Source organism: Tripterygium wilfordii, chromosome 13, assembly GCF_013401445.1.
Source record: "Tripterygium wilfordii isolate XIE 37 chromosome 13, ASM1340144v1, whole genome shotgun sequence".
Taxonomy (NCBI): Eukaryota; Viridiplantae; Streptophyta; class Magnoliopsida; order Celastrales; family Celastraceae; genus Tripterygium; species Tripterygium wilfordii.
In genome coordinates this window covers 3,187,509-3,215,065 of record NC_052244.1, presented here as the reverse complement: position 1 = coordinate 3,215,065, position 27,557 = coordinate 3,187,509, and the positions used below count along the sequence as shown (strand labels likewise).

Genomic DNA, 27,557 nt, shown 5'->3' with positions numbered 1-27,557 from the left:
AGGTGATTTTGATTTAATTTGTTTAGTTTGTATACCCATGGAAGTTGGGTGCTTGGCCTATCAGGCTTATTTGGTATTTGCTGCCATGTAGAAAGATTGTGCGACCATTTGAAGGCCATTGTACATTGTAAAATCATTAGTGACTTGTTGGAACTGCCCTTGTCAACAGGCTAAGGGTTATAGTGATTACAAAAGAAAATGCTTGCCAAAAGTAAACGATTACAAAACATAAATAAATAAGAAGGCTAAGATGACACTCATGTGTATGGTCTCTTATAAAGGTATTGAGTTTCAGTCTTCCCATCGCCCGCCTTAAGGAGAAAAGAAAAAAGAAAAAAGAAAAAAGAAAAAGGAAAAGCTAAGCACCATGAAGATTGATATGCAACAAATGATGCATTGCTTTGAAAGAAAAGCTGTCAATATGGCAGATTAATGCCAAGTTTTCTGTTCCAAGCTCTTGTTGCACAGAAGTTCAAATTCATGAGCAGATGGTTCATTAACATCAATATTGTCATTTTGAGACCGAGACCGAGACCAGCGAAGCAGATTAGCAAGTTGTGCAAGTATCTGCAACTAGATCAGTAGTATCCTCATGATGGGCTCCAGAAGGCTTGCCTCATTTTTCGGCTAAATGCTCCTGTGAAGGCTTGACGATATATTCATTATGGGTACTTAGTTACTTACCGGTGGCGTTTGTATTGATGCCACAAAATGGATGAGATTCGTAGAGACTTCCCTGTAGAGCTTTGATATTCTGAGATCACAAGCAACTAGGGAGAGGTAATTACAGTTGCTGCGACTGATTCCAATAAAACTCATCACTGCAAATGGTGTATAGACCTGCAAAATGATGATGGAAAAATAAATTAAGTAAATCAAAAGGTTAAGAAAATTACAAAAACCTCAGAGCTCAACGGGGGGAAAGGAGAAAAAGAATGGTAGACCAAGGAAAAACCATGTATCATGTAGTGTAACCGACTCTCAATAACAGTCGAGTTCAACTATATTGGCCACAGCTTGGCAACAAAGTTTAGATCAGGATTCACATAATCCTTAGGATATCAAATTCCAATGGAACAAAATTATATTAATATTCGTGGCAGCATGGATTTAGTTATTTGCGAATATATTGAAGCATGACTTCTCTTCATGTAACAGGTAGATGGTATAGTTTTATGCAGAGGAAGCCACAAAAAATTCACAACATAAACAAATTATCTTAAAAATTGTTTCCCACCTTAAACAAACATTAAAGAAAAAAAAAACAAATACTTAAAGGGAAGAAGCAACTAACACTGTTGATATTCCAAATCCAAGGTGAGTTACTGTCTTGACACCTGAACAGTCTGCTGGAGAGTTGCCTTGTTATTCATAGGAACAACATCCAGAGTTATTAAAGAGAATACCATAGACTAACCATGTCACAGTTGATTTGCTTCTTCAGTATGCATCATTTCACCATATTCATCAAACTCTTCAGATAAGTCACTAGTCTCACCAACATTCTTCTGAGTTCCATTATAAGAACCCTCTAACAAAGGAATGACCCAATCTCCCTCCCTCGGGCCTCTTCCATCCACTTTACAACCTAAATTGTTTTTCCCCTCTTCTATTTTCTCTTCTGTTTTCTCTTCAGGTCGTGATTCTGTTGTATTTCGACACCCTAGCAACACAAGGTCTAACATTTTCCGACGAACAAGGTAAATTGGGTTTGGCTCAACCAAATGCCCTTTGCTATATGCTTCTCGGAGAAAAACAATCTGAGAGCTTCCCTTCGTAGAGATGTAAAAGATACCAGGATGCTTCAGAAGAACTTCACGCACATTGACTTCCATGCCAAAATCCTTCCTAAAATGAGTCAATCTTTCGGCCCTAACCATCTTCCCCACTGTCAAGCTCAACAACTCATGAATCATCCCAACAGCTCGCTTCTCATATCGCTCAATCCCTCCACAAGTACGCACCCGAACAACCTCCTTTCTCTCATAAGGTTTCATATAAGGAAGCCTGTGCCAATTCCTCAGCTTCTCCCTAAACCCAGCAACGATCCTAAAACCTGTAGGAAAATTAATAGGAAATGCATACCTGGTTTCAAACTCACTCAACCACTTCTCCCTGTACTCTTTCTCTCTCCATTTCTCAATTTCAGCCACCCCCAAATCCTCATCCCCATCCACTAATTCCACTATCTCCAAATCAATTAACCTAAAATCTTCTGTGTACTTCCCTAAAATTGCATCCCTGAAATCCTCGGGCAATCCCAATTCTCTCCTAATCAACCTCAAAGCCTGAACATGAAGCCTTCCTTGTTTTGACATCATTAACAATTTCTTCACTCTCCTTACAGCATCCAATTCACACTCTTTCATAACACTCTCCTCCTCACGAAGCAAATCCCTCATGTTCCTCGTAACCCTACAACACAAATTTCTCTTCACCCGGTGACTGAACACCTCAAAAACATGAGGGTATTTGTGAATGAACTCCCCAATACCAACATTCAATCCTAGAATATTTTTCCAGCGAGACATCAATTGCACAGATACAAAGCGTCCACGTTTGCGCGTGTCCATGAGATGCTTGATTTCGAGGATGGTTTCAAGCTTCTTGAGATGGGTCACAAGTTTATCTAGCTTAAGGTCTCTCGTTCTGTTCTCTAATCGAGTTTGGGCTGTATCTGCTGGCTTTTTCCATCTCTTTTGGATACAAGAATTAAACGGACCAAATTGAATTCTGGGTAAGTTCAAAAATCTCGAAGTGTACCTCATTGTTTCCAGTATCATATTGTTCTAATCATAACAAAACGTATACATAAATAAACAAGCGTAATACACAGTTGCAGAGAGGTTTCTGATTGACTTACTGATGACAGTGAAGATTGGCGACGTGAAACACTCAGTAATTGATGACTACACACTTACACAGGGGAGGAGAGAGTTGAAAATGGCAGGGGGCAGGGCAGAGACGAAAGAGTAGCGAATCCAACCCGATGACGCCATAACGGAGTCCGAAGAAATTAATGGGCCTCAGATAGGCCCACTTACATACGGGTTAAGCGGTTCAACCCAGCCCATGAAGCTAATTCCAAGTAAACTATATATATAATGACCAGTGTTCACTTCCTGTTAGCACTTACGCCGGCAACTTGCCTTTCCTTCTCATATTCTCGGGAAAATTCTCTCTGAAATCTGAGTTGTGGAAGAAAATTTTCGAGGAAAGCTCGAACAGTAATGGAAGCAAAAAGAAAGAGGATCCCGATGAACTCAGAAGGAAAGAAGAAGATGAAGATGAAGAGACGTCTCATTCAGCTAATAATCCGCCTGAAAAGAGAACGCTCTGTCGGTTATAATCCTCTCCTCTGCCTCCGAGCCTGCAAGGAATTATCGGAGAACAGAGATTGGCGAGGACTGACGTGACGGAGAACTACATATCTCCATTACGAAAGCAGACTTTGATGAGTTTATCAAGCCTTTCTTAAACGAAGATGATGAAGAGGATCTCAAGGAGGAGAATCGGATTCCGGTGACATTCTACCCTAATTCCCGAAATTGAATTACTGCAAATTAATGCATGTGAGAAGAAGGATCTGGTGACATTGACAATTTGACATGTATGTACCCAATGAAACAGAGTACTGGAAAGAATTTTGCAAAGAAGATTAATCTGTCATCAAATTTAATGAATTTGTCCAGATTTGATGTTTCGCCATGCCCGATAGCAGGATCTCTGCTCTATCATCACTTCAGGCCTCAGGGAGATGGGAATTAGGGTTTGATTAAGAAAACATGCAGATTCAAAAACTGAGGTGGTCTTACTTGGGTGACGAACATCATTACCGGCCCATTATTAAAGGATGTATTATGGGCCTTTCTGAAAGGTATCTATGGGCCTCGTGTAGGCCCAATCGTGTAAGCCTCTAACCCAGCCCAGCTTTCTTTTCAAAATATTGGATTGGCGCATTATAACTGTATATACAGACTGTTTACTTCCCTAAACTTCGATTGATCATTCCAAAAGATGGGAAGCAAGAAAGTTGCAGAGAAACGAAGAATGGGTGGAGAAGAAGAAGAAGCGGGAGATCAAAGAAGTCGTTATAAGTTTGAAGAAGAGAAGCCAAAAGGAAAACGCTCGAAGGGTGAACAATCTGCAGCTTCTTCATCACCACAAATGGAAGAAGCCAAATTTTCAGGGTCCAATAATCCGCCAGAAAATCAGAGCCAGAATAGAAAACACCAATCAAGAACTGGGTTTTCTTCTATTGGGTCCAAGCGTCGTCAGCCTTTTGATGTTTTTGGAGAAGAAGAAGTCCATTATTTAGAGCGAATAAGTATTGATAAGTATGAAAAAAAGGAGCCAAAAAGAGAATGCTCGAGGAATCAACCATCTGCAGCTTCTTCAAAACCAAAAATGGAAGAAAACCAGAGCCAGGAAAGAAAACACCAGTCAAGAATTCATGAAACCCAAGTTTCTGGTGCAGGGTCCAATAGAAGTCGAGGAGCCCATTTTGAGCAAAGAAGTGTTGATAAGTTGGAAATAGAGCCGAGGGTTCAACCATATGCACCAGCTTCATCATCACGAAAAATGGAAGAAACCAAGTCTCGAGGATCCAAAAACTCACCTGCAGAAAACCAGTGCCTGGAAAGAAAACACCAGTCAAGAATTCAAGAAACCCAAGTTTCTGGTGCAGGGTCCAATAGAAGTCGAGGAGCCCATTTTGAGCAAAGAAGTGTTGATAAGTTGGAAATAGAGAATCCAAAAATAAGAGACCCGAGGGTTCAACCATATGCACCAGCTTCATCATCACGAAAAATGGAAGAAATCAAGTCTCGAGGATCCAAAAACTCACCTGCAGAAAACCAGAGCCAGGAAAGAAAACACCAGTCAAGAATTCAAGAAACCCAAGCTTCTGGTGCAGGGTCCAATAGAAGTCGAGGAGCACAATTAGAGCAAAGTGGTGTTGATAAGTTGGAAATAGAGAATCAAAAAAGAAGAGACCCGAGGATTCAACCATCTGCACCAGCTTCATCATCACGAAAACTGGAAGAAACCGAGTCTCAAGGATCCAATAATTCAAGAACTCAAGAAACCCTGGTTCCTGCTGCAGGGTCCAAACCCAGAGTTAATGATCCTCGAAGGCAATTTGCTGGCCTTATTGAAGATTGCAGAGGACCTTTTGAGCATAGATTGACAAATGCTGACTTGAAGGAGCAGTGGCTCTCTATTACTAAACACAACTACAACAAATATTTCGAGCCTTTCTTTGGGGATAATGGTGGAGATGGGGCTAAGATGACATTGTACAATGGTGAAGATGAGATGGAGAGGAGTAGAGAATACGCCATGACTCTCAAGCTCAATGGATCCAAATATCTAATTGGTGGAGAGTGGAAAAGGTTCCGAGAAGAACAAAAATCTCTGATCAAAGTTAATAAAATTCTCAAGATATGGACATTTCGCCATCTCGAAAATCGGAGTATTTACTGTGCCATTGCTTCAGGGACAGGGAGTTCATTGGACAGGTTTGACCCACCTCGGACGAAATACAAGTATAAGAAGAAGTAGTGTGAATTCTCTGCGTTATGAGGTCTCAAATGCACACTCATTGACACGGTAATACTGTAAAATACAAAGTTTGCAGGTACTATACTGAGGTTGAAGAACTGATATTAGTAGAATTTGAATTGGGTGTTGGTCTAATTAGCCAAAAATGAACTGATATTAGTAGAAATATAGATTCTTGATTTCTAGTAGTGTATGTTAGTGACAGTATTGATTTTTAGCACTACTATATTGGTGTTGACTGTTGAATTGGTAGCAGTGATGCGTAGAATTCTTAGCAGAAATCAGTATGGGGGAAGAGACCCAGTTTTTTGTACAGCAAATCTGATATGTGAACAACATTCTTCCTGCATGAATGATCAGAATATGCTTTTCTTGTTAACCTCTGTTCTAGTGATGCTTGTTCATCATGAGACTTTTTTCAGCAAACAGCGGGGAAACAGGAGCACATAAGAAAACCATTCGAGAAGCCACATGATCACCCCTTTCATCTCTAACAATAATGATGCAAAAAAGTCTGGTTTTTTTTTTTTTTTATCTCTGTTATAATATTTGTTTGATCTATTTGATCATTTATGAAAGATCATAATTATCAATGTTTATCTATTATTATTCTTCAATTGGGTGTTTTCTTGAAATGGGTGTTTTTATATAATTGTTTTCCATTTCTCTGTTTATGTACAAGTTAGTGTTCTGATCTCTCTGGATTTCTGTTGAGATCAATACTTCTGGTTTTACATATCTGTAACATCATTTAATAGATTGTCACATTGACAGATGATTAAGAAAAAAATTTCCTAGAAATTGTTTTATATATATATTATAATTTTGGAAATTAATTAAATTATGCCTCTAGTTTTATTTTAGTCTCTAAATTATTATTATTTTTGATCTATTTTAATCCTCAACTATCCCAAAGTACCCCAATAAGCCCAATGTGGGCTTAGCCTAGGCTGGGTTTCATGCACTTAACTTTCTTACCAGTGGGACTCAACCATCTTAGATTTGGGTTAGAATAAGGTCTACGGGCTTAGTTTGGGCTGGGCTCCTCACTCAAAACAAACGGTTGAGTAGTTGACCCATCAACTATATTGTGTCATGGAAAACTTTAGTCACACCTCAGTTTTTATTAAAGACACCTCAATTTGAGTTGATCATCCCTTGTATAATGCTGTTAATGGGGTGTTTAGTAAAAAATGGGATGTGATTAAAATTTTCCTTGTGGCATTGTGCACAACGTCCATGGGCTTATTTTGGGCCGCGGACTCGCAATCTGCTTTTCCCTCTTCGTTATCCTTGACGTTTCAGTTTTCATCGAGAATTCAGAAGGTGAAGAAACAGAGGAGAGGAGGAGTTTGTTCGATAGGCTTATCCAATCCAAACCCAGAAGCCGCCAATGATTTGAACCGAGACTGGAGATAAGACTGCAAACAATATGTCTGTCCTTCACTGCTTCAATGCTACACCGTCCCTCTCTTCACAATCCTTTCTATCGTCTACTCTTGCCATCTCCGCTACCCCTAGTAAGCGCACGTCTACCATTTTTTTCAGTAATTTTGTGGATGAATGAGAGATTTAGTTGATGCTTGGTATTGGTGTTCTTTCTTTCGGAACCTTTTTGCATTCTCTGCTGATTTGGGCTATCTGAGTACTTGCGGTTTCTTGACTCTCCCTCCCATTCTTTTGTAGTATATTCATATGGTGGTTTGTGAGAGCCGAATAAAATCAATTGGGGCTATAAATTTTGTTCTAAAGACATTTTCTTGAATTGAAGCTATTTGGTTGCTCTGTATGCTGGGTTAGGCATTTTATCGAACATCTTGGACCTGTCCCCTCTTGTCTATGAGTCTATGTGGGTGGGGATATTGAACCCACAATATAGTAGGTCTTTGAAATGCATAAAATTCCCTCTTGGTCTGCGATTCATCCGTTCCTTTGGATTATATGATAATGTGTGGATTTTGGGTTGATGTTAAAACGCTTGCATAAACTAAACTGAACTAGAAGAACTTCCATTGTATAGGTGATTCCTCTTCACAGTCACATATCATAACACAAGAAGGATGCGATAGAGATTTCTCTTCATTGTTACATCCTGTTAATTGATCTTTGTATCTTCTTAATTATGGTTTTCTGCATTTCTTTTGCCTGTATTTCACATTGAACAGTTCATTTGGAATATTTGTTTCCAGTTTCTAGGTTGCCCTTGAGGCCCATCGGTCAGAACCCAACATCTTTCAATGGAATTCGATCTTTTGTGCCCCTTAATGTTAGAAAAAGTGGGGTAGTAATTGTCAGAGCTTCATCCGAGACTGATGAAACTGGTCCCAATGATGCTGTTGAACCTCCTTCAGATAACAAAGAAGTGTCTGTTCCTATTGACAAACTTCCCTTAGAGTCGAAGTTGCAAGAGAGGATGGAGCAAAAGATGAAGATGAAGATGGCAAAGAAGATAAGGCTCCGTAGAAAGCGGCTTGTTCGCAAGCGAAGGCTGAGGAAGAAGGGCCGGTGGCCTCCTTCAAAGATGAAGAAATTGAAAAATGTATAACCTTTGCCTCAGTCAGCAGGTGAAGTACTGAGCTTTGTATCTCCTGTCATTTTGATTTGTTTATCATAAGTTGCAAGATTGAATATACTGGCATTGGTAACCAGATGGAACAATGAGCTAGAAGTTATTTGGTGTTTTTGTCTGTTTCCCTGATCTTATTACACCATAGCCTGTTAGGGTTTAATATCTGAGGGTCTAAACTTTGAAAGCAGCTCAACTACTTGTTGACATCACCAATGAGAGGCAATTGAAAACACTAGATTTGAAAGGCTTCTATAACATGTTTGCCTTTCCTTGACCTTTCAGCTAAGCTTTTGGGGTTTTGGGGAAGGATTTAAACTCTTTTCCTCATTGAATAAATGGTGGGAGTTCAACTCTTAGTCCTTAGATTAGAAGATACCATATGATATCCTTCTGTATCAAGAAGAACCCCTAAAAATTTTCATGACAGTTTAGTGATAGGTTGTGTCAAGCCTGATCATGAGGCAGTTGGGTTCGGGGGTCGGTATTGTAGCATCTCTGTTGCCCTAAGGGTTATTAACTCTAAATTTTCTGAAATCTCATTCTTGACATAGTAAAAACTGCGACGATTCTGATGGACGTAACCTATGTAGGTTGAACCACGTAAAAATCCTGTGTTTATTTTCTATTAATCCAACGCCCTATTTATTCATTCCCCTATATTGTAAGTTTGTAACAGGCTAGCTGCTGTAGTCAAAGTTTATCAATATAGTGCAGCTCCCATATACTTGCAACAAAGCAATCCTTTGTCGGGATTTTAACATAAACAATGGCTACTAATGCAGCACAGCAATCCTTCTTAATACATTAGAGTTTTGCAACATCAATTTCCAGGAAAATTGATTGCTCTAATATCACATTAACAAACAATAATAACAGCAGCCAGAGAAAGATCTGCAGAAAAATCATTTACAAATTACTTGCTGCAGACATTTCTGGATGTCGCGGGAACATGCCAATTTTCATGCTTTCGAACTTCCAATTCAATCACAAAAAGGGTCAAAGGATGAGAGGTCAAGAGGGGTTTAGCTCCAATTTGAATGTTATTACTAAAACTCACATCTACAAGTTATTACTAAAACTCACATCTACAAAATATACAAAAATCAAGTTGAGAAAGAAACCAATTCTATTAACAAAAGAGAGTCAATGGGAAAATGCCAAAGCTTTTACAGATTCCAATCACGGAAAACTCCTCCCTTTTTTACCTTCCCTTTCATATACTTATACTACCAATAGTTGATCGGCAAGAAGAATGGCCGGCCAGGCTGCGCTGTTACTCTGAATCCCCCTCTAAAGAGTTATTGAGCCTGTGTGTGTCGAAGTCAAATTCTCAAATGAGGAGGAAAGTAGGTCAAACCAGTGTGTCACCCCTGCTAATGTTAAGTTTGCAGAGAGGGCAAATTGCATTTATCCGGAGCCATTTGCTGATGCATCCACAATGGAAATGGTGGTTGCAGGGAAGGGAATACAGCTCTGCTCCATCTATGTATCCGGAAAGGCAAATGCAGCACTTCTGGAAAGCCAACAAATTTCAAGTAAAATTATATACTCTTTTAGCAGGGGGGAAAAAGGATGGTGAGTAAGATCTCATATGTGCATCTGGTTTGTGGTGAAAAAGGTAGAAAAGGAAAAATAGAAGAAAACGGATAAATATAAATGATTTGATCATGAAAAGATAAGCCTTCAAGTTCAAGCAAAGAAAATGCACGGCACAGTACAAGCATAAAACAAAATCAATTTACATGTCATCTGGTTAGTTTAAAAACTATAGTCATCAATCGTGCAGACAGAAGTTGTAGTTGATGATGTGAACAGTATTTTTATCCCTGTGAAACTTAAAGGCATGATTGCGGGCTTCTAGAAACAGGATGCTCATTCTTCTTTCCTATACGGCAAGCCAAAATGAGGCTCAAAGATTTACGTGTCTGGGGGTCAAAGTATAATAATGCAGGAACATCTCTAAACTGCATGACCATTACGTTTAAAATAACTCCAGTGTTGTAAATTTATTATAGTTGACTTGCACTTGCAACTTCAGTGTATTCACATCATACAGTTAATACTTAATATTACTTAGTTGCATGGGTGCAACCGAGGTCACACTTGGAAACAGTGTCTACACATATTCTATGGGAGTAAAGTCTGTGTACATCTTGCATGTCCCCAATCTCGCCCACCGTGGGAGCGAGAGTTGTTTACATTTTTTTTATCTAGTGTCCTGTACTCCTGTGTCTTCCAACATTGGAATTTGGTGTCAATAATTCACCCACTAATGTCAAGAAGATAAGCAGAAAACAATGTGTTATATACTATACACTTGAGAAAATAAAAGAAAAGGCAAAATATCGCCCACATGCAGTTGCATACACTCACAAGAAGAAGTCCGGCACAAATAAAATCAAAAGGTGGGAAAGAAAAGAGGCAATATACTTACAGAATCATCTGGATGAAGAGAAAGTTCATTAGAAGAACTATCATTGCCCAACCCCAACCTTGCCCCAAAGGCTTCTTGCTTCTCATCAATGTCCAATGTTCTAAATTGACCATCTTGCCGGTATCTATACCTTGGTAGAGTCCTGATATCAGCTTCAGAAGCACCTCGTCGAGCTGCTACAGCATAGGCAATAGCTACAAGTGGAATGCAGCAAAAGATGGCAAAGAAAACAGCTAACGCCATTCCGATGCAAAAGATTATAAAGAACACGTCAAAGGATAGAAATACCACTGTTAACCTGCACTTCATGCACAAGAATCCATTATTTAAGTTACTACATGTATGTCAGCAAGTAACGCATAAAAGCACATCAAGATGTAAAACAGTTTCATGAATTCCAAAAGACTTTTCCAAGCTTCAAGAATCACAAGCCTGAGTGAACAAAATCCAAATTCTAGTTTTCAAATTTCATAGAACCATTCGCATATAGTCAGGAGAATGTGATGAACTAAAAGAGTTAAATTAGACGGGAAAGTAAGAAAATTGTTCTAAGTTAATGGAAAAAATATAGCTTCCCAACTTTCAGTTAGGGTGATTTGTAAATCATGACAGTTGGAACCCACAACGGATTTTAAAACCTGCAATTCTATGACAATACAGTTTTCGGATTTATGTTCTTCTGTTGCAAAAGCAAAGGAAGAGGGATAAATGATATGATTGAATAAACCTCCACCAGTTCATGTGTGCAGAATTGCATAGGATGATAGGTGCCTCTCAGGTGAACCTATAATGCAACTAACTCCCTACTTGACTGTTGGAAAACTAGTTTTTCTCAACTCAATAACTATTATTTATACACTCACGCGCAGTTTTTTAAGCATATATTTAGTGAGCATTATTTAAAGCATTATATGGCACCAAATGTTGCAGCAGTGGCAAAAGACTAAGTGGCTATAAAACAACAGGCAAAAATCTCAAACATGGCACTTACCAGTAGAGACGAGGAGAATCTTGTAGAAGGGGTTGGCCACCTGCTACTATCCAATAACATCCAATTACCCACCAGATGGATGATATCACAGTGTTAAGTGACTCCAATCATTTCACAATGCTGAAAAATAAGCAGAGAGATTGCATTATACATGATTCACTTACTAAGACAAGTTTCTAGATCCAACAGCATAATCCACGACGAGTGAGTATTTTCTAGCACGGCAAATTCACAAAAGGGTAGGAAGTGCATAAGTAGGAAAACATTTCAGTATCACAGTATCACCTTACTTGGAGAAATATAAGTAACGTGATAGCTAACAAAAGTCCACTCCCCCCACCCCACCCTTCATCTCTCTTTCTCTCTATGTCTTCATGCATCATCGGCTTTAACATAACACAACCCGACAGCAAAACACCCTATTATCCTCAAAGTAAAACTGCCAATCTCTTCCAACTTCCCTAAATCTAAAACAATGAGGTCACACATTTAAAAGATTGTATACTTCCAAGTTATAAATGCTCCATGAATCCAAGGTTCCACATGACCAGGTGTCTATCGGATCCTAAACAATCATTGCAACTAGATAACCTCCCAATAAGATTCTAACCAAATATATGTCCTTTATTAAAACTAAAAAGAAATAGAAAGTGGGTGCCCGTCTCTCTCTCAGAATACCCCTTCTCATCCACTTTTCATTTCTACAATGCAGGTTAGAAATTTTTTTATAGGTATATCTGGAACATCCAAACATCATAACCTCCTTGTATGAACTACACAATGTCTTAAGAAAATATGCACGCTTCACTTATAAAGACTCCAAAAGGTTTAACATGAAAAGCTGACAAGCATTGATTGAACAAAAATGTCAAAAATATCATAATTTTCTCAGTATCCAAACAAAATCTTGCAAAAACAGGAGAATTCAAAAAATGGAAAGGAAATGTGGTTCACAAAAAATTTACCTGCTTTGACGCTGCGAAGGCGACAGCTCCCCCAAACCAGCACGATCATCACCCCGATCATACCGACCCCGAAATTCAAAGTACACGAAACCCAAATGCAATAAGCACTGAACAGCATACCCACAAACCCAGACCCTCAACGGAGAAGAGGGTCTCTCTTTGACAGATGACAGGAGAACCACCAAGGACACCGCCACAAACGCGAGGTTCCATATTACGTCGAGCACTACGATCGGCCTCGAGTAGTAGTGATAATTGCAGCAATTTTCACCGTAGAATTCGTGATCGTCGTCCGATCGTGGAGTGATGAGACGGCTGAGAGGTAGGAAGAGCGTGGTAGTAATGGTGGGGTGCCGGAGCAGCGAATAACTGCAACTGTTACTGCCTCTTCGTACTTCCATTTCTTCTGCTTTTGGTGTTTAACACTGACACAGGTAGAGAGAGGTTTTAAAACAGAGTGGGTGTAGTTGTTTACTGGTGTAGTCCTTTCTGTAGATTAGTTGTTAGAAACTTGTTGAAACGCTGTCGTATTTGACCTTCAAATTGTTTCTCCATTTATTATTTTATATGTTGGTTGTGATGGGACCCATCGATGTTTGTTAGGTTTTTGGATAATTGGGTGGGTCAAGTCTAGTGGAACCATGCAATCCCACTTCAATAATATGTTTATTCATTATAATTAATTGGAACAAGACCTAAATAAATTAGATAAATTTTAAGTATCTAATCTAGATAATCAACCATGTTCAAAAATTAAAATCGTACAGACTTTGGGAGTTCTTGATTTCGATTCCCACCTAGAATAATACCCTTATGACCAGTGTTTTGTTACAACTTACACTGTCATCAGGTGAGAAACTTTTGTGCACGGGTTTTCGGTTAAAAAAATTCAAAAAGTGAAAAACTAACGTTTATTAATTATTACAGTTATTTTTTATCTGGAAAAGAATCCTTATGATTTATAGCCTTAATTGAATGAAATCAATGATGGGTTAACTAAACAGATATTAAATGATAGTTTTGGTGTCATTTGGTCCAGTAAGTCACTGTCTAGTCTAGATCATCAACAATATTATAATAAAAAAATGTCTAATACAGCCCCTTTTTTATTTGGCAATAAACACTTAAAATAAATTGAAAGTTCAGTTTAATGTTTTGTTTAAATTTATCTAAACACTTTTTAAATCACCTAATTAAACAGCTTTATTTAAATGCTTAAAATAGTATTTGCTCCTAATAATTCTTGTTCCAAACACGTTTTAATGGCCTATCAAGAAAAAACAGCAAAACATGACCAAGAAAACAAGAGAAATACTGGGAATAATTTACCGGCTTGGAATAGAAAATGATAACAATAATCCATTTTTAGGTATAATTTACAACTTCACACACCGGCCAAACCAAACTAATTACATAGTAGCAAGCAAAGAATCTTCTTCTTTTTCTTTTGAGATTGAGGCCCTAGAAGAAGAATCTGCCGTAGGAGAAGAATATGTTGCTTTGGTGAGGAGATGGTTTGATTCTGTCAAGAAATCGAATGAATTGATAGAATATGGAGAGAGCACAACATCCATGTCCTTGGTTACATCTTCAAACAATGTTTGAGTTCGCACCACCTGAAAAAATATAAGAGAAAGGAAACACAAACATTAAGATTTAAGGGAGTGTACCGCCTTAATCAACCTTACTTGGCCGCTAATTATCATTCGTAATATATTCGACTCTGGAAGTGGGTAGGCTCATAGAATCAGGAAAACCCAGGAAAAGACTAGGTTCGAATTCCCGACTTTAGCCGTCATTTGCCTTAAGACTAAAGATATAAGCCAACTGAGCTATTGCTCCGTGGTTGTAATATTCGACTCGATCAAGGCAATGAGACTATTTCTATCACATATTCTGAGGTGAGAACTGTTTTTTGGGTATGTATGAGCATTCATTACTCATACATAGAAGTGAAAAATGATTCAGATATATTTTACCTTCTTTGGTTCCTCGAATGAATTCTCGTCCATCAAATCAGCAGCTGTGTATACAGTCTGAGATGATCCCAACGAGTTCAACTTCAGCCCGTCCACGTCAATTCTGAGATTCACTGTGCTGCTTCCAAAGTTCACAATCTGCAAGCATTAGTTATCAAAGAAAAAAAAAATGATTAGCCAAAATGTTTCAACATGATCGATCGGAGGTGTCGACAGAAGATGCAAATGTGCGTAAAAGAAAACCGGGAACCTTTATTTTGAGGTAACTTTTCATGTCATCAGTTTGCCAAGCAATTGCAGATGCAATAAGCGAACTAGAGGAATCGCTTTGGAGAGTGGCATTCAGTAGAGTTGCTCCACTGGACTCTTTGAAGAGATGATGCACCCAGTAGCTAGGAGTTCCATAGAGCTGCCAAGAGTTGAAGACGATCGCATCGGGGTTCCATCTTTAGAAACAGAAAGGGATCAATCATCAGATGACAGATAGATAAAAATGATAGTGCAAGTCTGTAAAAGCCTCCAAAGGAAAGAGAGAAGAAGAGGTGAGAAAAGTACCGCCTGTCATTGGAATTTACAAAGAGAGGTGCGTAGCTTGCCATCTCAATGATATCACTGGAGTGGGAAAATAATTCTCATTAGCTTCCATAATCACGGACGTAGAGTTTTCCAATCAAGAATATCATGACCGAACCAGAGACATCATGAGAAGCATATCAGAAATTATCAAGATCTTAAAGCATCAGAGAGTTACATCGTCCCCAACAGAAAAAGGAAAAGTAAAACAGTCATCTCAACGTGTTTCAGTCTGAACATTAACATACATATTGGCAAATATAGAAAATCTAAGTTCTTGCAAACAAGTACAAACCTGTTCTTTTCCAGTCCAATAAGGAATCCAGCTTCAGCTAATGCTGCTAGAAAACTTCCTGTCTCGGCATCTTTTCCAGTCACAGCGTACTCACTGACAAAAGCCTGAAATCAATTGACGGCCTTACAGTCACAACTTTCTTTGACACTTTACAAACAAAACTATAGGTCATTAACGAGTACAGAAAAAATACCTTTGGACCCTTACGTGGAGCAAGATTAAATCTACTAGACTTCGAGAACAAGTCACTCGCAGATGTATAGATCTGTTGAAGGTGAGGAAAATGTTATTTAAGTGTTGCCCAACCAGTAATCCAGTACATTAAAGATATAATAAAAGAAGAAAGTTAGATACACTTAGTACTTAACCATAATTGATAAATATGTGCATCGAAAGAATTACATGATAGTCATAGATATCAGCAGGGTGGTCTAACGGTTGGGAAGATCCATCACAGTTCGAGATTATTTTGATGTCTGGATAGGCACGCTTTATGGCATCATAGAACCTAAGGTAATTTCCTGGACACATCAAAAATAAGTGGGTGGCAGTGAGTATTTCGATACCTTTATCATCCAGAATCTAGAAGCCATAATACAACTAGAAAATCTTCTAGGAAGGTTACTGCAAGCTTTGGAACCAAAGAAAAAGGCATGCAGACTTGTTTATTTTTGTAAAAGAGGTCTCGATTGGACTCTAAGTTACCTCGATAATTCTTTTTCCCACAGTCCTCATTCCCAATAGCCATATATCTCAAGTCAAAGGGTTCTGGGTGACCCATTGCAGCTCGGACAGAACCCCATTTCGAATTGGAATCACCTCTAGCAAACTCAATACTGTCAAGGGCTTCCTGCAGTCAAGACAAAAAAATTTATTAATTCAAGCAAGAAAAACTATTAATTTAAGCACTTACACGTGCACTAAGACCATGCAATAAAGTTCGCAAAACTGAAAATCAAATATTAGCAGACATACTTGTATAAAAGGTAGGACGTTGGAAGTGTCTACTTGATCTTGATGGCTGATTCCTGCAAAATTGACGTAACCCAGAAAACAAGGATACGGTCAACTTAATCAATCACAGGTTCCAATGAGAAACACAGGTTTACAAAATTAAGCACACAAAAGAGTACCATTGTTAATCACCCATACTGGCAATGCCCCAAGGTCTTCTGCTAGCTGCAAAGATGATTAAACGTTCAAACTGTTGGGTGCAAAAGAAACAAGAATTGAAGCCTTCTAAGAATTCTAAACAATCAATCGTCGAGAAAGAAACAAGATACCTACTTGAAGAAACTCAAGATACCCAAGTCCATCATCAGTCCAGTACATCCAAACATCACCGAAATGGCCAGGTCTCTCCTCCCAGGGCCCAATGGATTCTTTCCAGCGAAATGCATCTCTTAACCACTCACCTTCGACAAAGCAGCCACCTAGTAAACCATAATAACTTAGTGCAATCTCATGGAGAAAAGAAAGAGGATGAGACTTAAAGGCTATGCTAAACAATGCAGAGGATTAGCATTTATGATTGTTATTTATATTGACCCAAGGAAAAGGAGAACAAAAGGGAAAAGGATTAAAAGGAAATTCTTGAAATTTCTACAAAATTTCATGTGCTCTTAGTGAAAAACTTCTTACAGTGCAGACCTTCAATAATGTAAACAGAAGCCTAATGAAATATACCAAATGGAAGGTCATGGGTAAGAAACAATATTACTATAAATAAATATATGAAACAGGTGGAGGAAAAAAAATTCAATTACGGATCTCAAAAAATTCAGTTTCACTGAATTCAATCTTATATATCCCGTAATGGCATATGGCAACTCTTATAAAATAATCCAAGCTCTGCTAGAATCTACTTGCACACAAAATTGATACCTGGAAATCTGATGAATCGAGGCTTTATATCTGCCAGCATTTTAAAAAGATCATTTCGGAAACCATGACCCTGTTCCAAGATAAAGTTTGTAGTAAGAATTACTGATATATAGCATACAGATGGCATGGAACAACAAAGAATTGTTTCTGAATAAACTTTTCAGATGCGAGCATTTCATTCAATAACTTGTTTAACTTCTGGCACAACTTAAGTCAATCCTAAAGTTTCAAAAGCTACATGCAAACCTCCCAAATTTTGGTTTTGTTGGATCCTTATACAGCCAGAAAATATAAAAACAATTCTGGGGAAGTTACCAATTTAAACATCCCAAAGTCAAACATAACCCCATGCTTTTCTGTCCATGCATTCAACCATATCAAGAAGTAAAGATACCCCTGTTTGTTTCAACAAGAGTATTTCTCATGCAATAACACATAATTGAGTACTGGAAGGAAGAGAGTAAAGAGTGATACCTTGTAGGTGTCCAAAGGCATAGCTGATACTTGATCGAACCATATTACCCCTTTTTGGGATGTTGTCAACTGAAGTCTTGAACTATGATCTGTTCCTACAGCTTTCAACAGAACTTCTGCCTTAGTCCAGTTTGATACATCAGCAGCAGCAGCTCTGCAAGTTAAAGGAATTTAAATTTTCAGCATGAAAAACGAAAATTCACGAATTACAAGAATAGTCCAATTGTCCAAAGGTATTACGCCGACAGAACAAGAATAAATCATTCTACTCAGATGGTGCTCACATGATGTTTGCAGTAGCCAGAGTTTTCAAGCCATCCGAGCTAGTTAATGATACAGACACATTAATCGATTCTGATGAGCGAACATAAAGAATCACCTTGTAGGTCTTCCCTTGTTCAATATTCTGAAGTAAACATAAGGAAAGGAATTTCAATTACAAAAGAATCATCAGCTGAAAGTGGAGGAAGAACAAAGATTTCACACATTCGGAGATCTAATGATCCATAGAATACAATAACACCTTTATTTTCTCTGTAGGCAAATTCATGGTCTTAAGTTGAGGCACAATTAATAACTAAAATAGCGTACTGCTAAACATGTTCAGATATTAAAAAGTTCGGCAGAAAATATCATAATCCATAGACATGAATAGTTTGAAAATGGGAACGCACAAGATTCATTATAAGACAATAGGTCTCAAATTCTCATTTCTCACCATGCCCCAGAATCCAGGATTATATAGACCAACACCGCCAGATGGACAGATATTACTGCCCTGGCTATCACAAAGCACATCGATTCTTAGTGCAACCTTATTACGTTCAAAGCATGATGAGCGGTCTGTTGTTAAGATTACAGAAGACTCATCTCCAATTACAGACCACGGATCAATATTTGAGGGAGTATTAGGGCCCCCAGCTTCAAAACCTGTAACAAAAGTTGTATCACAAACTTCAGCTTCGAAACATTTGGAAGACATAACTTAAATTTTAAAAAAGAAAGAAAATTAATTGACTTAATTGCCACATAACAACTCCCAAATAAGCTGATTCCCCAACAAAATATTATAAATCAATTTAGTCTATGTTGTCATTGTTAACGATGTTCCTTACCAGGTCTAACACCTGAAAGTTTTAATTGAAAGTGATAATTCCAAAAATCTTAGTCCCATAAAGGAGCTAATTTGTTAGAAAGATCCAGATATTTCTTCCCAAATTGCTGTGTTTGTTGGGGACTTGGTAAGGCCTTATTGATCTAAAGATTTCATATTCCAGCCAAAACCAGATTTAGCTTTTTCGAGCAAGCAATTGCTGTTACTTGTGTCCCACATTTCACCACATGGTTCCAGATTTCAAACCTGCTTTGATTTTTCACAGTTTAATGACATTTGTGATTTGTGAAAGCACCTAGCAGGTCCAGCCAAGATAAACAACCAAACATCACAAACCATTATGAGAAATTTATTCTTTCTGTTTCCAACTTTTGGAAGTTAAAAGAATCAGGGATTGACCTCTGTTGCTGACAAGCTCCGCCCACAGCCCGCCAGCCCCGGCATGGTTTATCTCCTGAAGAAGAAAATACCAAATAAGCTCACTTCTCCCACCAAGGGGCAGAAAACGTTTCTTAAAAGCCACCAAATATATAAATTATATGGAAACTACAATTAAATCAATTCATTGATTGGATTTCTCCAAGTTCATATCTCAATGCCTGTGTGCGCATACATAAAAAACTTAGCATCTGACTGTTTGAAGTAACATTAAAAAAAACGAGCTAAAAAGAAAGTAGTTCAAGAACAATGAAGGCTACAAAAGAAGCATACATTTGTAATAGAGCTAAGACAGAAAGCAGCATGAGAACAATGAAAGAAACAAAAGATGCATCAGTGGCAAACAGCATATAAACTGCAGAAGCAATGGTAAACCAATGTAAACCAAAGGAGGATCCACCCTCACACGTTGAGAAACCAACCTCAAAGAATATTCCAAATAGTGTTTCAGGTATTGGCCGGCTTGCTGCTTCAGATGCATCTACAAGCAGCCGCGCAGTCAGGTTTGCATCAAGTCCAGCAGAACATTGATACACGGAACAACAACCAAAGATTAAGAAAACCAAAAGAAGACTCCAAGAAACCTTGCAAGAAGCCATTGTTTGTTCACCACATTCAAAATCTCGAAGGCCTGATATACCCACAAAGGTTTGGTCTGCTCCACAAGGGATCTCATATAGTTACAATCTGATCAGTTCACATAAAAAGGCATAACAAGCACTAATGCACTATAGACAGAAACTACATGACCCATTTTTTATCAGGATTTTGTATTTGGACTCAACCAAACAACAATGGTGCAAAAATAAACCTAAATTCGTTTATTGAATGCGCTATAATTGGAAACTCCAAGACCCACTATGAAGTATGAACAGCATTGTTCTGAACCAGATAGTATTGTTTAAGCTACATAGAAGTCAAACTGGTGCCAATTGTGCTGCGATTCACATAATGAATACAAAAGAGAAACAAAAACAGATAAAAACACTTGAACAAAACCCAAATTTTTCTATAAAAAAAAGAGCATTAATTGAGAATTCGAAACAGAACCCAGATAAAATTAGCTGCAAACATTATCAAACAACGCCATTAAAACAACATATTCCAAACCAACGTTCAGTTCTCTCATAAAGATCACAAATTTACCTGGAACAAAGACCAAACAATCTTGTGGGTGTTCCTCGGAGATATCAAACAGAGCGAGTGAGAGTTTGATGACTGAGGATATTTGGTTGTCGCGTGAGTTTTGACTCGGCTTTTGAAGGGTTTAAGAAGGAGATTGGCAATAAAACAGGCGCCGAGTGCTTCGCCCTTTTGGGTTTATTGGCAGAATGCCTTGCTTACACGTAACCAAATGGTCCATCGATGCGGATTAATTAAAGCTTTGAAGCAACTGCTACATCTTGATTAAGAATTTTTTTTTCCCTGTGGGTCACCAGACAAACATGATCCACCCTTCAGTTCTGTTCATGTCTTCATGATCTCTCACTTGCCAAAAAAAAGTTCTGTTCATGATCTCTTTATCTGGAAGAGGGTATGCTAGACTCCCTAATTTTTTTTTTAAATATCGCCGACAAATATGTTTTAAAATCGAACCTTCGATATACATATATCAACTATCCTCAGTACTCGACTCGCTATTTTATTTGCCATTTTGTTCAGTTTATACTTTATACATTTATTTATTTGTAATCATTTGTGTATTTATTACTAATGAGAAAACAACCCTCCTTAAAAAAGGATTAACAAAACTTTGATTTTTGTAACGTATAATCTAGAAATGATTGTATTTTTGACGTGCATAAGTGTCTAAGAAGAAAAATTGCGGAAAGAAACTGAAGGGAGACTTGTTTAGCAATTATAGAATAGAATAATAATAATAATAATGTCTAAGAAAGTAAATAAATCATAAGAGTAATTAATACTACGAATCCCTCAATTTTTGACCCTCAATTTATCTCAAATTGTATGTGACATGTTTTATAGTCATTTGATTATAAATACGCATGTAAAGCGCATTTAACATTCAACGCTCCTCCTGAATTAGAGATAAAGATCTCAATAATTTTTCATAAATAAATGGGCATTGTATTCTATAAATACCATGTTTTTTTTTTATAAACCCATAGAAAGAGAAATATAATGTGTTTGTTCATTGTTGAATTAATTAATCCCCATTCAATCCTATCACCTTATCTTGATTTTTGGATTTTTTTTTCCTTAGAAAATAATATTAAAAGTGATAGTGATTGGTACTTTGGTATCCAATTCAAGCAAAAAGGAATATTTGTCCAATGATAGTGTCCTTTCTCTCCCAAAGTTGGTAAATTTGATATGGTGGAGTGTTTTTTATTTGATGCCAAGCCTCCACTCCAACACATAACCACAAACAATTATCCTTCATCCAATAGAGCAGTCCTTTTGAATGAGCCAATTAAACTGTATTTCAAGTTTCAACAAATATGTTATTTGTTGAACTAGATGACCGAGTTAGTTGGAAATGAATTTTTACAATTGAACTAAGTTTGAAGCATTATGCAATCGTTATCACATCTGGGGGTTCGAGTTTTGCTTGATGGCTTGATTAGGTATACAAGTAATTTAGATTCACCATGTTGAAATATCATATTTTCCGTTGTCCGAAATTAGACTTTGATCATTCCTTTACTCAAATGTTTATCTTCCCATATTGAATAAAAAATCAAGCAATACTGGTTTCCACATCACCATTATTTTTTATTTCTTTTATATATATATTTTGACACCCAAATGGATTACACTGGCGGCCCAAGATTTTAGGAGATTCTCTTGCGGCCCATTCACGAAAAGCCCAAGTTAGAGGAGAAAAACATCAACAATTATTTATTTTTGCTTTAAAACACCAAATGGAAATCTTATTGTTGGAAATTTATTAATTTATTCTCAAACAATGCTATAAATGATTAAATGTTAAGCATGCCTAGGGTAATTAAGGATTTAAATTCTTAAACATAATATTTATTTTCAATAAACTCATATTAGTAAAAGAGCAACGCATATCATTATCATTATCATCTTGAGTTATTATCTCTAAAATTTGGGATCGACTACATGAGTATATGATAAAATTATCTAAAACCCAATACGTTAATTCTTCTTCACCATTCATTTGTATTTAGGATCATACTTTTAACAACTAGTATTAAACTCATATACTTTTGTACCACTTCAAGTCATGTCTTTTTAAGTCTTCATATTCACTTTTTACTCTCTTCTATACTAATTTTCTCGATTCTCCTCACCACCAATATATTATTTTTACAATCTTAAATAGTTTTCTCGCAACTTATCTTCAATTATTATTACTCATACCTTAAATATAATAATATAATTTCTTATACTGTATCTTTTTTTCCGTGTGCTCACACATCCAATAAAATATTCGCCTATGTGTTACATGTTGTTTTGTGAATATCTTGTCGAATACTTTTTTAAGGAATCAATAGTTTTCATCTATTTTTGGGACCCATTGGAGAAGCTCTAATGTGAGTCCAAAATGATGCTTGTTTTTCTATGATAACACGTGTGTAATAATTTGTCCCCCCATACGATGCCGTGTTAAGCAGCGTATTTCCTCACTATCACCAAGGTAAAAACAACAAATCGAGAGTTGGAATTTTAGAACTCAGTAAGAAAAACCCACACAGATCTTATGGGTTTTCGGTCTTGAAGTTGAAGATGTGGGTATCTACTTAAAACAGCTAATCTAAATCAGGTATATTTAGATTATCTATAGTTCCTGTTGTTTCCTCGATTTGTTTTCAAACAGATTGCATGCTCAAAGCAGATAGTTTCATTCAAAGTCTTCTATTTTTTGGGACTTTTATCACTTCACTTCTCTGTGTCAAAGGATTTTATTTAACCACTTCTTTTTTTGTTTCTCCGCGATCTGCTTGGCTGTTTCTCTCGATCTTGTTTTCCGTATTGCTGTGAATGCTTGGCTGTATGTTTTGTTTAATTTTTCTTGTGAATGCGTTTGATTTTTCCTATTATGAGTTCTGGGTCTGACATTTTACTGGTTTTCGTCTCGGTATTGCAGGAATTTCGTTTTCTGACACCGACCTAACCAAAAGTTCGGTTCTTTCAGAGGCTATTGGGTGTTGTCAGATTTGGGTATGGCTTGTATGTTACTGAGATGAATTTTGGGTTAAGAAATGTTGTTGTATTTGTTATCAGTAGATGTAAATTCAGCAATTTTTGTGAAAATTTTAGCTTTTTCTTCAGTGGAGATGTGTTAGAAGAGAAGTAAGACATGCATATAGATCTATAGTGCTGAAGGTTTTATTTGCTATATAAACTGTTGTATTTTTGTTTGGAAGATATTATAATGGAACAATTCCAAGGGCGAGACTCAACTCCACGGGCTGGGTCGATTGATAAATCCAGGGTTTTGGAGATAAAGCCATTGCGGTGTCTTGTTCCAATATTCCCCTCTCAACCAAATTTTACTTCATTCAATACACCTCAGGGTGCTGCCCCCTTTGTTTGTTCCAGCCCATCTGGTCCTTTCCCTCCTGGGGCTACATCTTTCTTTCCATTTTTTGGTGCACCGGGGTCTCAAGGGACCTCTGGACATAACCCGCAAACTACACCTGGTCAAACTCCACCTTTTCCCTTCAACACACCCGTGTCAGATGCAGTGCCCATCACTTCTTTTCGGGCATCGTCTCCTCCAAGAGCTGGAGCCACTTCTTATCATCATTCAAGAGCTGCAAATGGAGATACAACATCATCTGGGAGGGTCACCAGAAGAAGTGCTAAATCACAACTTCAAGATGGTGTTGCAGGGGAAGCTGGGAACGGTAATGCTGAGGGGGAAAGGACTAGGTTCCGGAAAAAGGGTTCTATGGATCCAGAAGTAGATGATATTCTCACATCTTTTAATATCATAGAATTCAATTCCGCTAGGCAAAATGATGGTGACAAGGACTCAGTTGAATATGTACTACTGATATTTGATTTACTACGAAGGAAGATTGCACAGATTGAAGACTCAAAGGTCTCCTCCCCTGGAGTAATCAAACGCCCTGACCTAAGAGCTGGTACATTCTTGATGACAAAAAATATACGAACAAATGCTACGAAGAGAATGGGATCTGTGCCTGGAGTTGAAGTTGGGGATATTTTCTTTTTCAGGTTTGAGCTTTGCTTGGTGGGATTGCATTCACCATCAATGGCTGGAATTGATTATCTTAGGGTGAATCTGCAAGAAGAGCCTGTAGCTGTCAGCGTTGTTTCATCTGGAGGATACGAGGATGATGTAGAGGACGGGAATGTATTAATATACAGTGGTCAAGGTGGGAATCTAAATATAGATCAGAAGCTTGAAAGGGGTAATCTTGCTTTGAAGAATGGCTTGGACAGGGGTAATGAAGTGAGAGTAATCCGGGGTGTGAAGGATCTAGCAAGTCTTGGGAAAGTTTATGTCTACGACGGTCTTTATAAAGTTGAGGAGTCATGGGTGGAAAAAGGAAGATCTGGTTGCAATGTGTTTAAGTTTAAATTAATTAGACTCCGTGGTCAGCCTGAAGCATTCACGACGTGGAAATTGATTCAGCAATGGAAAGATGGCATCTCTTCAAGAATTGGGGTTATCTTGCCTGATCTTACTTCTGGGGCTGAGAGTTTACCTGTTTCCCTGGTAAATGAGGTTGACAATGAGAAGGGCCCAGAATACTTCACGTATTTTTCCACTATCAAGTATTCAAAAGAAGCAAATTCAGCAGATTCTTCTAGTGGCTGTGCCTGTGCTGGTGGTTGTCTGCCTGGTAATCTGAACTGTTATTGCATTCAGAAAAATGGAGGCTATCTTCCATATGTTGCAAATGGGGTTGTTGCAAACGCAGGGCAATTAATTTATGAGTGTGGACCTTCCTGCCTGTGCCCTCCTAATTGCAAGAACCGAGTATCCCAAGGAGGCTTGAAAGTTCGCTTCGAAGTTTTTAAAACTAAGGATAAAGGTTGGGGTTTGCGATCCTGGGACCCCATTCGAGGCGGAGCTTATATATGTGAATATGCAGGGGAAGCCATTGATAATTCTAAGGTCGAGGCTCTACACAGTGACATGGATGATTACCTTTTTGATGCTACCCGCTCTTGTCCTCCGATCCTGCCCAGTGATTCCAATGAGGCTCCAAAGTTGCCATTTCCTTTAGCTATTAGTGCAAAGAATATTGGGAATGTAGCTCGTTTTATGAATCACAGTTGCTCTCCGAATGTAATCTGGCAGCCGGTTTTACGCACAAACAATAGGGAGTCGGATCTCCATGTTGCGTTTCATGCCGTTAGACACATCCCTCCAATGACTGAGTTAACATATGATTATGGGATGGTCCCGCCTGAAGAAATGGGCAGGCAGAAGAAACTTTGCTTATGTGGGTCTTCAAAGTGCAGAGGATTTTTCCATTGAAGCTATGCTTACTGGATAATTTCGATGTGGATTGTCCTTTGTAACTTGAGCCTCAGAGGGAAGGTTAGAGCTCTTAATTATCTAATTTAGAATCTTGCTTTGCCCGGGATAAAATGTTTACCGTTTATGCTGTCTTCTTTTTTCAATTTAAACATGTTTATGATGTTGGCTTTGAATTTTATTATATTGTCTAGTATTTGGTTCAATTATTTTTTTAGAAGTTTGTAGATTTTTTCTCTTCAAATTATAAATAATTACCACAATATCTCATAATTACTATTTTTTACAAAACGTTTTTTTTTTTTATAGGAAGTTTTATACAAAATGTTAAGCATGTTTAAGAAGTTTAACCTGTCCCAAGAAAATAACGTGGCTACAGCCTCTTCTTTTCTCCCTTTCCTTTTTCTGGTTATCAATAATGTTAGCCATCCAACGATGATAATGCGCGGCTGCTAATGGTGAAAGGAGTTTATATTGCATTTGCATGGTGAATGCTCTTGGCGGGACTAACCCTGTAAAAGTTACTTGTGGGTGCTGGCGTAGATCCCCTCTATCAAGATCATGTAGCAATCATTAACGCGCTGTGAATTTAGTGCTACTGAGCTTGTTACACATTTAGAGTAGCATTTTCCGCTGATGTACTGCTTCATTTATGTAATTTTCTCACCCTTCTCTATTGCTTGGTCCTTTCTCAGATGACTCCTAGCTGGCATGTAGAGAAAGAGCTTCAACTTAACTTGGTCAATTTTCTGAATATAATATCCTAGGAGGGGTTTTGTATTTAAGGCTTTGCAGAGCCGGTAACATCAAGTTCTCTTTCTGTAACTGTAGTCGGAAGGCGCTTGGAAGGTTTTGATCTTCCAGAGTTGTCATGTACTAAAGTCACGTTGTAATGTTAGCTGTATGGTCAACTTTCCATTTTCTCTTCTAAAATGAATGCAGATGTATCAAGATGGATAGTTAGCATGTTCAATGGTGCAAAGTTTGAACTCCTTTGATCTGTTTTGCTTCTGATGTCCCTATACTGTGGTGAGCCTGTTTCTTTGTCAAAAAATGATATCCCGATGGGAGAATTTGTTGGTTATGGTCTGATTCTTCTTCCTGGCTAAAATGGAATTTGTAGTTGTCCGGTTTGATGCGAGAAAAGCAGTTGGCATGAGTTGATGGCGCGATAGCTGATTGCAGGGGACTTATGGTTTTGGATCAAGTAGGATGCAAGTTTGTATTTGTACTGAAGATGAATGAAAAGGCTGTGTACAAAAATTCCTTATGGTCATGGATTCTATGGGGTTTGAGTCTCCCATTGGACATTGGACTGCCTTCAATTTTTTTTAGTCTACCATACAAGTTTGCTCTTTTCACCGACTTGATAAGTTGAGTTAAAGTCTTACTCGTGGTCATAATAATATTATTTTTTCATTCTGAATGGAACTCGTGGTTATAATGATGTTATTCTCAGTGTGAATCAATCTCTAAACTCTCTGAGTTCATACGGTTTGGTGGTATGTCTATGATATTGGCTATAAATCTGAGTATATGTGATTTTTTTTTCCTCTTAAACAATTATTGAATACATGATCCAACGGTCGGAAATTCTATGTATTTGCTATGTATTTATGTTGGATATGTACATTATACCGTTATGAGAAAAAATATAAAATAAAATATGGAGTGTTAATAAAGACTACCTTTTATCATATGTGATATTTTGCCCGCGGAAATCCCGCTGGATTTTAAATGGCACTGGATCAACGGCAATGTCCGTGATAGAGAGAGGGGATTGTTAAGGATCGCATTGATGATGTAATATGGGTAGCTGGAATTTGGATCC

General features: G+C 37.8%; 4 protein-coding genes and 1 pseudogene across 7 annotated transcripts; 2 read left to right on the top strand and 3 right to left on the bottom strand.

The window, feature by feature from the left end:
• Positions 1-127: 127 nt before the first annotated feature.
• LOC120011993 (protein ROOT PRIMORDIUM DEFECTIVE 1) lies at positions 128-3,017 on the bottom strand. The gene is made up of 2 exons (XM_038863211.1): positions 1,295-3,017; positions 128-840 (listed from the first exon to the last, which is right to left on the bottom strand). The coding sequence occupies exon 1, from the start codon at positions 2,781-2,783 to the stop codon at positions 1,422-1,424; it is 1,362 nt and encodes a 453-aa protein (XP_038719139.1). The 5' UTR covers positions 2,784-3,017; the 3' UTR covers positions 128-840; positions 1,295-1,421.
• Positions 3,018-6,858: 3,841 nt separating this feature from the next.
• On the top strand, positions 6,859-8,253 carry LOC120012304 (50S ribosomal protein 5 alpha, chloroplastic-like). The gene is made up of 2 exons (XM_038863661.1): positions 6,859-7,082; positions 7,752-8,253. Exons 1-2 carry the CDS (start codon positions 6,995-6,997, stop codon positions 8,105-8,107), a joined length of 444 nt encoding a protein of 147 aa, XP_038719589.1. The 5' UTR covers positions 6,859-6,994; the 3' UTR covers positions 8,108-8,253.
• Positions 8,254-9,222: 969 nt separating this feature from the next.
• On the bottom strand, positions 9,223-12,922 carry LOC120012430 (annotated as a pseudogene).
• Positions 12,923-13,822: 900 nt separating this feature from the next.
• On the bottom strand, positions 13,823-20,774 carry LOC120013846 (alpha-L-arabinofuranosidase 1-like). Its single transcript, XM_038865804.1, has 18 exons — positions 20,425-20,774; positions 19,701-19,933; positions 19,240-19,294; positions 18,445-18,656; positions 18,011-18,132; positions 17,727-17,880; positions 17,253-17,322; positions 16,656-16,801; positions 16,502-16,547; positions 16,344-16,396; positions 16,074-16,218; positions 15,771-15,889; positions 15,562-15,633; positions 15,369-15,472; positions 15,056-15,112; positions 14,751-14,946; positions 14,501-14,638; positions 13,823-14,137 (listed from the first exon to the last, which is right to left on the bottom strand). Exons 2-18 carry the CDS (start codon positions 19,875-19,877, stop codon positions 13,931-13,933), a joined length of 2,073 nt encoding a protein of 690 aa, XP_038721732.1. The 5' UTR covers positions 19,878-19,933; positions 20,425-20,774; the 3' UTR covers positions 13,823-13,930.
• Positions 20,775-22,874: 2,100 nt separating this feature from the next.
• LOC120012928 (histone-lysine N-methyltransferase, H3 lysine-9 specific SUVH1-like) lies at positions 22,875-26,996 on the top strand. Of its 4 annotated transcripts, none has more exons than XM_038864495.1 (4): positions 22,875-23,032; positions 23,357-25,789; positions 26,669-26,755; positions 26,850-26,996. In XM_038864495.1, the coding sequence occupies exon 2, from the start codon at positions 23,645-23,647 to the stop codon at positions 25,724-25,726; it is 2,082 nt and encodes a 693-aa protein (XP_038720423.1). In that variant the 5' UTR covers positions 22,875-23,032; positions 23,357-23,644; the 3' UTR covers positions 25,727-25,789; positions 26,669-26,755; positions 26,850-26,996. The 4 variants fall into 4 exon arrangements, with proteins under 4 accessions (XP_038720423.1, XP_038720420.1, XP_038720421.1 ...); XM_038864492.1 differs by lacking the exons at positions 26,669-26,755; positions 26,850-26,996 and adding an exon at positions 26,422-26,662 and having other exon boundaries at positions 23,357-23,430; positions 23,637-25,789; XM_038864494.1 differs by lacking the exons at positions 22,875-23,032; positions 26,669-26,755; positions 26,850-26,996 and adding exons at positions 23,115-23,260; positions 26,422-26,662 and having other exon boundaries at positions 23,357-23,430; positions 23,637-25,789.
• Positions 26,997-27,557: the final 561 nt, after the last annotated feature.